General features: G+C 37.2%; 3 protein-coding genes across 4 annotated transcripts in view; 1 reads left to right on the plus strand and 2 right to left on the minus strand.

Annotated features, from left to right (window-relative positions):
* Positions 1-16,929, minus strand: part of LOC110262282 (olfactory receptor 10S1) — a 243,652-nt gene that overhangs the window by 208,834 nt on the left and 17,889 nt on the right. The window contains exons 3-4 of the mRNA XM_084976497.1: positions 12,203-12,409; positions 5,655-5,759 (exon numbers count right to left, since the gene is read on the minus strand). The gene's annotated coding sequence lies outside the window, so the exon portion shown is untranslated. The remainder of the gene's footprint in view (positions 1-5,654; positions 5,760-12,202; positions 12,410-16,929) is intronic.
* LOC100513942 (olfactory receptor 10N1-like) overlaps positions 1-16,929 on the minus strand; it is a 222,905-nt gene that overhangs the window by 67,229 nt on the left and 138,747 nt on the right. For both annotated transcript variants that reach the window (XM_084976500.1, XM_084976501.1), the window contains 3 exons: positions 12,203-12,409; positions 11,642-11,789; positions 5,655-5,759 (listed from right to left, as the gene is read on the minus strand). The gene's annotated coding sequence lies outside the window, so the exon portion shown is untranslated. The remainder of the gene's footprint in view (positions 1-5,654; positions 5,760-11,641; positions 11,790-12,202; positions 12,410-16,929) is intronic.
* OR10AI1 (olfactory receptor family 10 subfamily AI member 1) lies at positions 9,930-10,871 on the plus strand. The gene has a single exon (XM_003357344.2). It carries the CDS (start codon positions 9,930-9,932, stop codon positions 10,869-10,871), a length of 942 nt encoding a protein of 313 aa, XP_003357392.1.

The raw sequence follows: 16,929 nt of genomic DNA on the forward strand, positions 1-16,929 counted from the left end.
CTCTCTGTTGTGGGGTGAATTGGGCTTTTCCCACAATTTGAATGTTGAAGTCTTAGGCCTCTGTCTGCCAGAATTGTCTATATTTGGAGACAGGACTCTTACAGAGGTAATTACATTAAAATGAGGCTGTTAAGTTGGACCCTAATCCAATATGACTGGTATCCTTAAAGGAAAAGGAAATTTTCAGACACAAAGAGACACCAGGGGTGCACATGTGGAGGAATGACCATGTGAAGAAGCACCAGGAGGTGGCCATCTGCAAGCCCAGGAGATAGGCTGGAACAGATCCCTCTCTTGTCCTCCCAGTGGAACCAACACTTCTGTCACCTTGATCTTAGACCTCTAGACACCAGAACTGTGAGAGAATAAATAAATTTCGGTGTTTCAGCCATCCAGTTTGTGGTATTTTGTCACCATAGTGCTAAAAAAACTAAGACACTTCAAGCCCAGCTCTGCTCACATGCCTTTCATGGACAACATATGATTTGTGCTGTTGATGAAAGGATGTACTTCCTATGTCCATTCCTATTAACATCATTGTTCCAAACTCAGAAAATGGTCTTTTTTCCCAAAGTAGGTCACATAAAGTTCCAGATAAAAAACAAAATTACAAAAGTTTTCTTACTACTTATGCTAAGCTATAAGATTTCTCTAAGGGAATCATTGTGAAGAGAACATTTTAGTTAATTAATCTCAAAGGTATTCACTCCTATGAGATGCTTCTCATGCTTGTTATGACTTTGGATTTTTTTTTTATCCTTTAATTTTTGGTTCCCAGTTCTGAGCTGCATAATGGGGCCAAGTAGATTAATAAGACTGGGAATTGGCTTAGGAGGTGCAAGAAGGCTTGTTAAAGTTTTATGGTCTTGGACTCTTTCTGTAATTATTATCCCAGGGGAAAACTAAGTGTGACTGTAACATGCATGTGCTATATGCATACACTAACCTATGCTTTCCACACATATGCTCATGAAATATTTCGTTCATGTAATTTTTCCAGTATTTTGAAAGTGAGACTACTTCCTAAATCGCTGCATTAAAAGAGAGATCCTATGCTGTGAGACTTAGTGATAAAAATGTGACTTGCCAGTTTATGATGCAATTAAATACCTTTGACAAAACAATGAAAACATGGAGTTTGTAACGTCAGGGTTTCAAATGGCCACGTATTTTGAGTGTGGAATCTTGTTACCCACAAAAGAAGGATCAGTGGAATCTGTCAATCATATACCAGTGATCTGGGCTGGCTTTGCCTAGCACATAGTGAAAAGCAGAACTACATAAGGGCAGTTAGAGCAGCAGGGCTGGGGTGAGCAATATGCTACTGAGTGAATTTCAAAAGGGAATGAAGAAAGCTCAACTTATCAACCCTTATGATTCTCATGACTTAAATTAACTCGGTATTTGCTAATTCTTTCCATCAGTGCATGCTGTGAAAATTTACTATATCTCATGTCACGCCCCCCGCAGTTTTGATATCCAAAATCTAGAAGTACTTTACATTCTTATTTATTTTGAGAGCAATAAGGGATATTTAATTACCTTAAATACACACAGAAAATACACATGTGCACACACATGATATAATCATAGGAATGACAACAATTCTGATAATACACCAATAGAATAAAAGCTGCTATTTTAAACTAAATATGAGAGTTATTTAGGGCCCCCAATAAACAAACCATCTCTATAAAAATTAAGAGCTACATTCTTATCTCCTTTTAGACATTAAAGAATAGATTAATGAGACCTTAAATATCATGTGAAGCAATAATCTCATTTTGTACATGATGAAACACCTGAACCCAGAGAGGCCAAACACCATACCTACAATAACACAGAGCAAGTAAGAACAAAGTGAGGGACTCTGCTCTCCAATATTACTTCACTGAAAAGAATGCGTTGGTATCTAACTTAGGATTTAAACCTTCTATTGATTTTGCCTTTTAGAGTAAGTTTTTATAGTTTCTTTGTACTTGTCTTACCCATCTTATAGATGGTGAATCCCCAAGAAAAGGCACTGTGTGCCCCATGTCTTGCACTGCTAACCACATCTTTATTCCCTCTACAGTGGTTCAGCACAGAGCCTGAGCATAGGTGAAAATTTATCATCATTTTTAATGCCAAGTTGGATGTCCATAGTCATCAAGACACTGTGGCACTGGTACCAAAACAGACAGACAGACCAATGGAACATAAGAGAGAACCCAGAAATAAACCCAGTCACCTATGGCCAATTAATCTCTGACAAAGAAGGCAAGAACATAAAAGGGAAAAAAGATAGTCTTTTCAGCAAGTATTGCTGGCAACCCTGGACACCTGCATGCAAGTCAATGAACCTAGAATACACCCTCACACTATACACAAAGATAAACTCAAATGGCATACTTAAATGTAAGACAAGACACCATCAAACTCCTGGAAGAGAACATAGGCAAAATACCCTGACATCAACCTTACAAATGTTTTCTCAGGTCAGTCTCCTAAAGCAACAGAAATAAGAGCAAAAATAAACCAAATGGGACCTAAGCAAACTGATAAGCTTTTGCACAGCAAAGGAAACCATAAAAAACCCAAAAATACAACTTACAGAATGGGAGAAAATAGTTTCAAACGATGCAACTGACAAGGGCTTAATCTCTAAAATATACAAGCAACTTATACAACTCAACAGCAAAAAAGCCAAAAACCCAATGGAAAATGGGCAAAAGACCTGAATAGATATTTCTCCAATGAAGATGTACAGATGGTCAACAAGAAGATATACAGATGGGCAACAAGAAAAAATGCTCAATATCACTGATTATTAGAGAAATGCAAATCAAAACTACCATGAGCTACCACCTCACACCAGGCAGAATGGCCATCATTAATAATTCCATAAATAACAAATGCTGGAGAGGGTGTGGATGAAAGGGAACCCTCCTGCACTGTTGGTAGAAATGTAAGCTGATACAACCACTATGGAGAACAGTATGGAGATACCTTAGAAAACTATACATATGACCCAGCAATTCCACTCTTGGGCATAGATCTAGACAAAACTTTTCTTGAAAAAGACACATGCACCTGCACGTTCATTTCAGCCCTATTCACAATAGCCAAGACATGGAAACAACCTAAATGTCCATCCACAGATGATTGTATTAGGAAGACGTAGTATATATACACAATGGAATACTACTCAGCCATAAAAAGAACAAAATAATGCCATTTGCAGCAATATGGATGGAACTAGAGACTCATACTGAGTGAAGCAAGTCAAAAAGAGAAAGACAAATACCATATGATTTCACTTATATCTGGAATCAAATATATGGCACAAATGAACCTTTCCACAGAAAAGAAAATCATGGACTTGGAGAATAGACTTGTGGTTGCCAAAGGGGAGGGGGAGGGAGCAGGATGGATGGGGAACTTGGGGTTAGCGATGCAGACTCTTGCCTTTGGAATGGATAAGCAATGAGATCCTGCTGTGTAACACTGAGAACTATATCTAGTCACTTATGATGGTGCATGATAATGTGAGAAAAAAGAATCTATACATGTATGTGTAACTGGGTCACCATGTTGTATAGTATAAAACTGACAGAACACTGTAATCCAGTGAAAATGAAAAAAAAAATCCTTATACATTTAAAAAAAAGTTGTAAATGGGAGGTAGCCATTAGAAAAAAAAATCTAGGAGTGGCTAATGAATAGAAATGTCAATAGAAATAAGAAAAATATGTCATTAGTTTTTATCTTTAGCCAAAAACCCCCAATAATATACAATATAGTACTTTAGTATTATAAAACAAATAATAAACATCATTATATATATATGTATATATAATGCATATTATACATATAAGTATATATGTATAGTAATATATACTATTTCTATTGTATACTATTAATATAGTATTTTTATGGTATATTAAATATTTATAGCATAGTATTATACATAGATTTATATTCATTTGGCGTAAGCCATGCTGTAAGCATTGGCTCTATGATCAGGACCTAAGGAAAAAGAAACAGCAAGCTTGAGATTAATTGTTAGCCTATCTGTCTATGTTCTCCTTTTTCTCATTTGGTTCCCTTGGAAACCGAGAGAGCAGCCAGTGACTCAACAACAGACCAGAGCTGGTCTGCTGAGCTCTGTGAAATGAGGTGTAAGCTTGCGGGTTGCAAGTAAAATAACACACTGGTCAAATAATTTTCAAAATCTATTAAAGATAATTAGGCCTATTACCTTCCACATGTACTTCTATTCTCGGCCATCATATTCTCAGGACCTCAATTCACATTCAGGTCCAGCATTTCACCTCTGGATGTATACCCAAGAGATTTGAAAACATGGTCACACAAAAACTTGTGCATAAACTTTCAGAACAGCATTATCAATACTACTCTAAAATGAAAGCAATCCATATATCCACAAACTAATGAATGGATAAAGAATGTACTGTATCCATACAGTTGGATTATTATTTGGTCATGAAAGGGAATAAAGTACTGAAAAATACTAGGATGTGGATGAACCTTAAAAATATTATGCCAAATGGAAGAAGCCAGATGCAAAAGGCTACATGATATCTGGTTGTATTTTCATGAACTATCCAGAAAAGACAAGTCCATAAAGACAAAAAAGATTAGTGGATTCCTAGTGTTAGGGATGGGAACAAGCAGTGACTACAAAGGGGCATGAGGAATCTTTTGAAAGTAATGGAAATGTTCTAAAATTGGATTGTATTGGCTGCAAAACTCTGTAAATTCACTAAAAGTCACTGACTTGTATACTCTAAAGGATGAACTAATTTATGTTATGTGAATTATATCTCAATAAAACTGGTTATTAAAAATGCTAATAGTCTAAGTATCTTCAAGATCCTATTCCAGTCATTTTATTTTTTTATTTTTTATTTTTTAAATTTTAAAATTATTTTTAGGGCCACAGGTATAGCATATGCAAGTTCCCAGGTGGGGGGGTCAAATCGGAGCCACAGCTGTTGGACTACGCCACAGCCACAGTAATGCAGGATACTTAAGCCACTGAGTGGGGCCAGGGACTGAACCTGCATCCTCATGGCTACTAGTCGGGTTCATTTCCACCGAACCAGCCACAACAGGAACTCCCGTTATTCCAGTCATTTTAAATAGTACTTAGTATTAAATGAAAAATAATCAAAATAGTGTTCATTCTTCATATTTACAGAGAGGTTTACAATTCAAAAATTGATTTGCGCACACAGTATCTCATGACATTCATAAAACTGTAATATGAAAGACATTATCATTTCAACCTTATAGATAAAGAAATCTGGTGATTATCAGGCAATTCAGGATTTCAACCCAGATCATACGGTTCAAAATCTTATGCTTTAACCCCTGTGCAGCAATCACAAACCCTATAATTGGTTTGAGGAAGAAGCAATCATTGAGACCTTTGTTCAGTGTCAGGAATGAAAATTTTAAAGCAGCACTATTTTTTCACTTTTCATAGATAATAAATTGAATGTTTTCCAGGATATCTGGTAGCTCTTCTAGAATAGTCCTGGACAAAATTTTCATCATCTTATGTATAAAGAACAACTGGTTATATCCCATCCTCCTCCCCCTAAAAAGTATTAGTTTCTCCAAACTAATTAGTGAGAAAATGATGTTACCTGTAAGCCTTAGGGATTCAAAACAGACTTCAAGGATTCTGGTCCCTTGGAGATGCCAGTTCTGTTTAATCCTCTGATATCCACTCTTAAGGGAGGTTTTAGAACCTAGAGAAAGGATCAGAGAATCAGTGGAGTCTGGTTTGAGAGTTAATTTGCACAGACTCCTAGTCAGCTCAAGGGTAGAAATACAGAAACACCGCAAGTCTAAAGACCCTAGGACCAAGCCAGTCTGTAGAGTCCTTAGTAAAATGACTGAGAATAAGTGGCACCAGAAGAACAGAAGAGTGTAAGTCTGCATTTGACTTGGACTAGAACCCTGTTTACTTGACTGTGTAAGCTTACACTTTTATTTCATTGTTTGCTTTTTTCCTCTCTCTCCCTTCATCTTTTCCTATTGTTCTTGCTCCTTTCTGCCCTTCCTATTGCATACCTTCCTTATTTTATTTTTTTCACCATTCACTCTAAGTAGACGCATTACAAAATTTCCATCACTTCCTTACAGAAAATAAACACAAATTGAGGCTGCTTTTTCACAACATGAAACCTGGACTGAGACTCTGAAAAACTCAGAACTATTATCTCTTAAAACAGGGAATTCTCTTGTGGTATAGCAGGTTAAGAATTTGGTGTTGTCACTCCAGTGATTTGGGTCTCTACTGTGGTGTAGGTTCGATCCCTGGCCCAGGGACATCCACTTGCCCCAAGCATGGCCAAAAAAAAAATAGACCAACTTGTAATCATGTTGTAATTATGCTTAGCACACCTCACCATATCTCTATTTCGGGGGAAGGCTCCAGAAATTATCATTTGGTAATCATTTATTTTATTTTATTTTATTGGAGTATATTTGACTTATAATGTGTACAGCAAAGAGAATCAGTTATACATATATCCATTCTTTTTCAGATTATTTTCCCATATAGTTTATTACAGAATACTGAGTAGATTTCCTGAGGTATGAAGTAGGTCCTTGTTAGTAATCTATTTTATATATCGTAGTGTGTATATGTTAATCCCAACCTCTTCATTTAACCTTCCCCACCCCATGTTTCCTTTTTGGTAACCAGAAGTTTGTTTTCAAAGTCTGTGAGTCTGTTTCTGTTTTCTAAATAAATTCTTTTTGTATCATTTTTATTAGATCCCACATATAAATATAATTTGACATTTGTCTTTGTCTGCATTACTTCATTTTAGTACTTCACTCTAGGTCCATCCATTTGCTGCAAATAACATTATTTCATTCTTTAATCTTAAGTAAGGTGGCAAATTACTTAATTTTCTATGGCTCAGTTTACTCTTCTGCATTGGGAATAATAGTATCTACTACAGATGTTAGGAGAATGAAATAAGTTAATGTGAAATAAAGGGGTTATAATAGTGTCTTCTAGATCAGACTGAGTGCTAATTAAGCTTTAGCTATTATTATTTATTTATGTAACTTAGTGATTTAACAGTGCATTTGAGCCATAGAATAACATGGGCAATGGTGAGGGAAAGGAGTGAAGGAGGGACTCAGAATCCTCCAAACTTCTCAAATGCTCCCAGTTCTCTTTGGGTTCTATATTTTGTACTCATCTTCCTGTTCATACACAAAAGAAGTAATCTAACATTTTTTGGTTACATTTAAGCCCTGAACTTTTCTTTAGTTTCGGAGTCATGCATTCATCTGAATTTTGAATATCACAAATTGCTTGGTTCATAGGCTCCTCAAAGTCAATAGATACAAAAGTAATTCTATTATTTACCTTAAAAAGCTAGATCTTCATTCTGTAATTCACTTAATTCCATATTTCATTGATTAGCACTACTGTCTGCTATACTGAATAAAGAGAATAATTTAGCACTGTAGGAATGAGAGTTTTTCAATCAGTGTCTAAACTTTTGCAAATTTTGTTGTGTTGTATAATTTCTCTGATTTGATAATCTCCCCCCTTCCTCCTCTCAGACCAAGAGAATCAATGGAATGTATTTTTTCCATCCAAATTTTTAATAAAAAAGAAATAAAAATATGTTATCTAAAAAGGCATGGCCTATGTGCTCTCTTATGATTTTTTTATCATAAAAATTTTAGATGTTTTGTTATTCCTTGAGGCAATGAAGAAATAAAGCACAAGGGTAAGGTGGATTACTCAAAGTAAATAATCTGTTTTTCTGATTCATTACACACATTATTCCTGATTTTCCACTCAAATGTTGCTTTCCCTTTATATATGAAAAAAAATACAACTGTTTAGGATGTTAAGTTCATCTGATTTCATATGGTTGATTCATTTGTAGGAAATATCCTATTCCAGGTAGGTCATGGAATTTGTTATTTCTTAATCTCTTTTGGAGAAAAAACAAAACAAAGACAATAAAATCTTTCCAGAATCTTATGAGATAGTCTGTCTTTTCAGTGACTGACTTAATCCATAGGTTCTGGAAATTTTATTATATATGCATTTGTGCAATGCTAATTAGAACCCCCAAATTTACTTACACAGAAAGAATTCTAAAAGTTAATCAATATCTCCTCCCTACTCAGATAAGGAACAGGATATGTAATACATCCAACTCTTTTAGTAAAGAAATTTTTTTTTACCATTTGAAGCAGGTTATTTTACCAATTTATTATGTTTTTCTTTTTCTTTTCTCTTTTTAGAGCAGCACCCATGGCATATGGAATTTCCCAGGCTAGGGGTTGAATTAGAGCTACAGCTGCTGGCCTACATCACAGCCACAGCAATGCAGGATCCGAGCCGCATCTGTGATCTACATCACAGTTCAAGGCAACACCAGATACTTAACCCACTGAGTGAGGCCAGGGATTGAACCAGCATCCTCATGGATCCTAGTGGGGTTTGTTAACCGCTAAGCCATGAAGGGAACTCCCTACCAGTTTCTTTCAAGTTAAAAAAATATATTGATGTTTCTACATGGGCAAAGATGAAAAGGTGAACACAAAGAGAACTCATAATTAAAGGAAAAACATGCTGGGAAGATTATAGTCTATTTTAGGTGACAGAGTCAAAAATCCATAGAGATAGGCTTGGGTGATAGGTAAATACTAAACTTGTGAAACTGGACACATATAAACTATATATGTGAAGACCTGGGTTTTCATAAAAATAAAGAAAAAAAACAAACTAAAAAGAACGGTTCCAACAATGAATAGCAGAAACCAGAGTGAAAGCCTCTTTATAGTTTTACGTATGAAAAAATCCATTTCAGATAGCAATGTTCTCAAAGTTGCTTTGAACGTTCATGAAATGTTTAAGTGTACTGGCAAAAAATAGAGTAAGAAACGTAGTGGTAACATTCCTCATTGCATAACTGTCTGGATTGTTCAACAATAATAGGCAACAAGTGTAGAGTTAATACAAAAACTGCCAAGGAAGAACTCAATGACAACTTGGCAAGGTTGTTTATGAAAGAATCTAAATTAAAAAATGAACGATTGCAGGAGTTTCTGCTGTGGCACAGCGGATTTTGCCGGTGGCTCTGGTTGCTGCTGAGGCAATGGTTCAATTCCTGCCTGGCACAGTGGGTTAAGGATCTGGCATTGCTGCAGCTGTGGCAGAGCTGTGACAGCCAGGGAACTTTCATATGCCATGCGTGTACCCCCCCCAAAAAAATTATTGGGCTACATGGTCTTCAAGGTCTTCTCAGTTCAGATAATACATCAATTTTTATCTTTCCTTCATCTCCATAGTTATTTTTTCTCTTTTTCCAATTATAGCAGAATGGATTTATGATCCTTGGATTCTAATTCTGAATCTCTCATGATCTATATATGAGAAACTGAACAAGTTAATTAACGTCCCTAAATCATAATTTCTATATCACCTATGAAATGGAAATATCATGCCTATCTTATAGGACTCCATGAAGGCTTAACAAGAAAGTGGTTATAAAAATTCTATAAATATGTCTAATTTTTTTGCTTTTCTTTTCTCACCTCTACTTTGCTTTCCTTTCCTTTCTTTGTCTGTCCCTTCCTTCATCAGTTCTCAATGCTTCCTCTCTCTGTCACATGCTCTTTTCTATCTGATAATAATAAAACGATGTCTGTCCAGATACCAGTCAAGCTGCTTGTGTTCATTCCTCACCCCAGAGACTGCATCTACTTCTGGAGTATTTGCTGCTCCTAGAGTCTGAGCCACAATAAGCTTTATTCATAGAGTCCATGATTGTCTTTCTTTTTGTGATCTATTGGCAGAAAGCAGTCGATTTTGGTGCCATGGATCATTAACTTATTGTCATTCTCCCTTCCCTCCAGGATCAAATCTAACTTCCATGGAGATAACAAACTGCACTTTGGTTAAAGAGTTCATCCTGTTGGGCATCCCACGCACAGAGGGGCAGGAAAATGTGCTCTTCGTTGTCTTCTGGATCTTTTACCTCTGCACTCTGCTAGGAAACTTACTCATCCTGGTAGCTGTGATGTTTGATTCCCATCTCCACACCCCTGTGTATTTCTTTCTCTGTAACCTCTCTGTGCTGGACATCGGTTTTTCTTCAGTGAGCACCCCAAAAATGTTGGCCAACCTGCTGGTGAAGGACCAAGTCATCTCCCTGGGTGGCTGCATGTCCCAGGTCTTCTTTTACCACTTCCTCGGCAGCACTGAGTGCCTGCTCTACACGGTGATGGCATATGACCGATTTGCTGCCATCTGCCATCCATTGTGTTACACCATCCTCGTGAGCCATCGGGCATGTGCCCTGCTGGCTGCTGACACCTGGATTACTAGCTCTTTTCATGCCACAATTCTCACTACGCTGACCTTCCAATTGCCATACTGTGGGTCTAACGAGGTAGACTATTTCTTTTGTGACATCTTTCCTGTCGTCAGTTTGGCCTGTGGTAATGCCCTCATCATTGAGACAGTGAGCTTCACCAACATTGGCCTTGTGCCCATGACATGCTTCCTCCTCATCCTTATCTCCTACATCCGCGTCACCATTGCAGTCTTAAAGATGCACTCTGCAGAGGGGAGACACAAGGCAGTGTCAGCCTGTGCTTCCCACCTCTCAGTGGTTACACTGTTCTTCGGGCCCTGTGCCCTCATCTATACCCAGCCATATCTGAGCGAGGTGCTGGTAACCCCAGTGCAAATCTTTGGCAATGTAGTTACCCCCATGCTGAACCCCACAATCTACACTCTAAGAAACAAAGACGTCAAGGAAGCCCTGAAGAAACTGGCTGGTGGCCAGACTGTTTCAGCAGAAGGTCACTAGTGCACTTGGGGGGTAAAGTTGATTTATTTTCCCCCCATTTGTGTATTAAATTGATTTTTTAAAATGCATCTATGAAGTCACCTGGTCAGCAGGTTTAAAGATCCAGCATTGGCACTGCCATGGTGTAGGTTCAATCCCTGGCCCGGGAACTTCCACATGCTGTGGGTGCAGTCCAAAAATATATATATTCCTATGACAGTTATAAGGATTTTTCTGCCATAAAGACATATGGGAAGCAATTCTAACCAATATAAACCTGTGACATTTCCCCATCTCACAGACTGGGCATCAGCAAACATTTTCTCTAAATGTCCAGTTAGTAAATATTTTATGCTTTGAGGATGATATTGTTTCTGTCACAAGTACAAAATTCTGTATGGTAGCATGAAAACACTCATTGAAAATATGTAAATTAATGAAACAAGAGAGGTTTGTTTCAATAAAATTTCATTTACACAAATAAGCAGAAGGCAGGATATTCCCCACAGGCCATAGGTTGCTGACCTCTGTCACAGAGGCTAGTCGAATTTGAAATCAGTTTTTTCAAGGCTATATTGATAATGGTTCAAGAGTGGGCTTTGACGTGGGCTGAGTCAGTCCCACCAAGGCACAAGTGGAATTATTGAACAGGGATAATCAGGGAAGAGATGGATGTTCTGGAACACAGTGTGTACAGCCTAAGAAGAAAGTCACAGCATCTCAGCGAAAACTGCTCATTGCCACAGATCTGTTGAAATAGGTCCAACGGGTGCCTAGACATATGCTGATACCTTGATCCTTGTACTGGAGATGGTTTTTTTGTGGCCAATTTTCTTAGGTATGCAGGTAAACAGTCTTCACTCTTGCTCATAAAAACAATCTCCCTCAGAAGTTGCTCAGCTTCCCTCTGTCAGTATCAATCACTCCATTAGCATTGATCTATAAATCACAAAAAGTGATGGAGTGAGCATCCTAGAATAATCTTTTTAAAAAAATTATTGGAGTATATTTGACTTACAATGTTGTTAGTTTCAGTGTACAGCAAAGTGAATCACTTAACATATACATACATCTACTCTTTTTTCCCATATAGGTAATCGCAGACTATTGAGTAGATTTCCCTATGCTATGTAGTAAGCCCTTGTTAATTATCTATTTTATATAAAGTAGTGTGTATATGTTAATCCCATCCTCCTAATTTATTTCCCCCTATAATTTCCCCTATGGTAACCATAAATTTGATTTCAAACTTTTTGAGTTTGTTTCTGTTTGAAAAATAAGTTATTTTGAATAATTTTTATTAGATTCCACATACAAATGATACATATGATATTTGCCTTTGTCTGACTTACTTCACTTAGTATGATAATCTCCAGGTCCATCCATGTTGCTGCAAATAGCATTATTTTGTTCTTTTTTATGGCTGAGTAATGTCCGTTGTATATATGTACCACATCTTCTTTATCCATTCTCCTGTCATTGGGATTTAGGTCGCTTCCATGTCTTGGCTAGTGTAAAAATACTGCTGCACTGAACATTAGGGCACATGGAACCACCTCCTAGAATAAGAAAATACAAACAAAAATAAACAAATGGGACCTGATTAAACTTAAACGCTTTTGCAGAGCAAAGGAATATTCATTTGAAAAGATTACCAAGCTCTGTCACAAGACATGACTATTTTATCTCAGCCTAGCAGAGCCACAGACAGAGTGAATCTCCTCCTGAGGCCTTTCGTGTGAGTGCTCAGTGGTAAAGAACATGATGTGTGGTGTGTGTGTGCATGTGAGTTACTACAGCCTATTCAGTGGTGAGGCCCTCTGAGGGGGCTGAGAGGGCAAAAGAATAATGCCAGAAATCATGAAGTTTTATGCCCTCTTTTATCTTCACAGACAGGCAGTGATAGCTCTCATTTGGAACCATACACTTTGCATGTGTTATTCATGCTGCATGTATTTTGGGAACCCATCTTATCTTCCCAACAGGAGGTAAGGCTGTTTACCTCTAGGACACATGCAGTACTAGGTAAAGGATGTCATCCAACAAGTCTTAGAAGATGAAACTGTTAAGTTTGTAATGTATCTTATTACAAGGAAGTTCAGAAGATGCATTGAGGATCACAGTGGCTAACTTAGAGGGCACACAGATAGCAAATTTACAAAGTAATGCCAAAATGTTTTCTGAAGTGACTTCAACAATTACATCCACATGCTCAGTGGATGAGAATTTGTAGCACATCTCATTCTTGTCAACACTTCATATATATTGACATCCTTCGTAATACTTGCCCATCTGATGGTGTGAAATTGTGTCCATTGTGTTTTCAAATTGTAATACTTGATTATTAACAGAGTTAAGTAGTTTTTAATATGTTTAATAAAAATTTGAGTTTCCTTCTTTGGGAAATTAATTTTTTTAGTTTTCTTTTTAGTATTTGACTTTTTTTTTTTTGTCTTTTTTTTTTTTTGCCTTTTCTAAGGGCTGCTCCCACGGCACATGGAGGTTCCCAGGCTAGAGGTCTAATTGGAGCTGTAGCCGCTGGCCTACACTACAGCCACAGCAACGTGGGATCCGAGCTGTGTCTGCGACCTACACCACAGCTCACAGCAATGCCAGATCCTCAAGCTATTGAGCAAGGCCAGGGATTGAACCTCATGGTTCCTAGTCAGATTCATTAACCACTGTGCCACGACGGGAACTCCTAATATTTTGACTTTTATAAAGTTGATTTATAGTCATTCTATACATATTCTTGATACTAATCTTATATTGACAAAATGCACTGCAAATTTAATTTTTTTAGTTTGTAGTTCCTCTCTATTAGCTTTAAGGAATTTTTATATAATCATTACCTTTATTTTAACGTGAATGGCTATCAAAGTTTTTCTTTATAATCTCTTTCAGAATACTTTTTTTAGAAATCAAAAATTATCTTTAATTTACATACGTATTTTCTCACAGTTTTGTTTTTCACTTTTAAGCCTTTAACCCACATGGAATTAACTTTTGTTTGATATGAAGTGGGAATTCAATTCCTTTCTACTTAAAAAATATACAAATAGCCAGTTGTCCCAGTACCATTTATTAACTAGTTCATCATTCCCCTATTGTTCTACAATGCCTCTGATATGTCCTCCTTTGACACTCCTTTCTAAGATTTGTGTTATGTAATCACTTCCCCTGGATTTAGTTCTTTCCTTCTAGTGGACAGAATGTGGCAGAAATGATGGGATATCATTTCCAAGATTAAGTTATAAAAGACTGCGGCTTCAATCTTGGGTGCACTTGCTTTATCTTGTCATCTTCTGGATTGACTGCTTTGGGAGAAGCCAGCTGTTGTGTTGCGAGGCAGTCCTACAGATAGGTCTCAGGTCTGCCAACGGCCATGTGATTAAGCTTAGAAGCAAATCCTTCCCCTGTCAAGCCTTCAAGAAGACTGCAGCCCTAGCCAAGAGGCTGTAACCTGATGAGAGACTCTATGCCTGGATTCCTGACCCGTGGAAACTGTGGGATAATAAATATCAGTACTTTTAAGCCACTAATATTTGGAGTAATTTGTTAAGCAGCAATAGAAACTTACATGCACAAACATTCATATTTTCCATTTCTTTTTTTTTTAGTCTGTTTTAGGTTGTATTTTTCTAAGACTTTATCCACTTTATCAGAGTTTTCAAATTTATTGGAAATACTTTAATATCTCTTATAATTTGCTTAACTCCTTATGCTTCTGTCCTATTTTTCATTCCTTATATCTCTGATATGTGCCTTCTCTGTTTTGATATTTTTTCAAAATAATCTTTGCAGAGGTATATCTATTTTCTTAGTATTTTCAAAAGTCAAAAATTGGCATTGTTGATCTCTTTTTATTTTCTCTATTTCATTACTTTATCCTTTTATTTATTTTTGTTCTTTAAAAACAATATGGCTTTCAGCTACATAAAAGACCAACAACTCTCACGTTTCAAACATCTGTTCTTAAGGAGCAAGGTTCTTGACTCTACAGAAGAGAAATTCCATATTTAACAAACAAATCTTGTATATGTTGAATAAGTTATTAACAAATATTTCTTGCTAAATAAAATTCTGGAAAATCATGTGGAGAACAATTTTTAGTTCAGGAAAATTAACTCTGTCAGTTGAGACAACTGCTTGTTAGAGAGTATGATAATGGAAATTGCATTTCCAAATCAAAATATCATAGTTTGAAAAACAGAAAGGCTATGGAGAAATTGAGATAAAGTATTTGAAAAGTGGATATTTAAAACCTGAGATATTTGGTTATTTCTCATTCTATTTATTTATTTATTTATTTTTTGTCTTTTTGCCTTTTCTAGGGCTGCTCCCGCGGCACATGGAGGTTCCTAGGCTAGGGGTCTAATCGGAGCTGTAGCCATTGGCCTATGCCAGAGCCACAGCCACAGCAACACAGGATCCGAGCTGCATCTGTGACCTACACCACAGCTCACGGTAATGCCGGATCCTTAACCCACTGAGCAAGGCCAGGGATCAAACCTGCAACCTCATGGTTCTTAGTCCGATTCATTAACCACTGAGCCACGACGGGAACTCCAGTTATTTCTCATTCTAAAAATATACCCTGAAACTGAGGAAATAGTTTCTATGTGTGTCCTAAGATTGAGCTGTTCCTCTCACCTTTTCTCTTCTTTAAGGTCAATCACAGAAATAGAAAATATAGATGGGCTCTATCGTATTCATATCACAGTAATGGCACAAGGGAGGAATTACCATATTCTGCTTCAACCAGATCATCCACTCATTCCTAATTACTCCCTTTGCTCTGCAACTCCCTTGAATCAAGACTCATTCAAGAATGGAATCCCAAGGGCTCACAAAGCATTTAAATCTCCACATATGAGAAAACAATGTAGCTACTATGTCATGGAAAAAATCTTTGCAGAGCACAGAGGTACTTTCAGCTTTCTGTTATTTAATCTTAATTTATTTCACTAAGAAGAAAGAACTTTCCAGATCATAGGAAGAGATTCCTGACCCTGGCTTATGGTGTGATGTCACAGGCAAATTTGGACGGAAGACCCTAGAGAGATAATAAAAGGATTAAACATCCTCCTTGTAAGTCACATAAGTGCCACCATCATCTCTTTTTTCCCCCAATCTTTTCTTCCTCAAAAATATACAGTGGAAAGGAGAACCTGGAGCTCTTGGTTTACAAACAGGTATCAGCCTTCAGGATGAATATGAACCTGGGGTTCCTGGGCATAAGAATAGGACATGGTTTGCTTAGTTTGTTGTTCAACTCATCACATTGCCTCACCAACTCCAAAACTCCTTTCTTATTACTGCCTTTTACAATCAGAGTTTTGGATTTGATGCAACATGACTAAAACGTTGGACACTCTAAAAGAGCCTACACCAGGCTACCTACAATCCAATTCTTTCTGTAATGTCTGACTCCTCTGGATGAACTATCCAGGACATTTTTTCAAGACAGTATAGATTATGTAGCTCTTGTCTTAAGTCTCCTCAGCTTTTTTTTTTTTTTTTTTGTCTTTTTGTCTTTTTTTATTCTTTAGTGCCACACTCGTGGCATATGGAGTTACCCAGGCTAGGGGTCTAATCGGAGCTATAGTCTCCAGCCTAAGCCACAGTTACAGCAATGCCAGATCCAAGCTGCATCTGGAACCTACACCACAGCTCACAGCAACGCCAGATCCTTAACCCACTGAGCCAGGCCAGGGACTGAACCTGCAATCTCATGGTTCCTAGTCGGATTTGTTCCTTCTGCACCATGATGGGAGCTCCGCATTGGCTCAGCTTTTAGAGCACAGTGCAAAGCTTCTTCTTGGGGACAAGTGCCAGGAAGGTAAACAGAGAAACTCCAAATATTCAGAGGATGGTACAAAAGAGGAATAAGCTTCTTTACAGGCTTGTTTAGGAAGACTAATATCTGATAGTGTCATATAAGTTCTTGTACAAGATAAATGAATGATAGCCTTTTTTCCCCAGTTGTTCAGTTGGGAGTCTTCTCATTCAACGAAAAACTTAAAAATTAGAAGAATTTATAGATTATGAAATAAGAATAATAAGGCAGGAGTTCCCG

This window comes from Sus scrofa, chromosome 9 (assembly GCF_054392235.1).
Source record: "Sus scrofa isolate SSC_HxYL_T2T_F1_AM1 chromosome 9, Sscrofa_HxYL_maternal_Yorkshire_Landrace_v2.0, whole genome shotgun sequence".
Lineage (NCBI taxonomy): Eukaryota > Metazoa > Chordata > Mammalia > Artiodactyla > Suidae > Sus > Sus scrofa.

What these genes read in the sequence shown, in the direction of transcription:
- OR10AI1 (XM_003357344.2), top strand. Translation starts at nt 9,930, where the DNA reads ATGGAGATAACAAACTGCACTTTGGTTAAAGAGTTCATCCTGTTGGGC.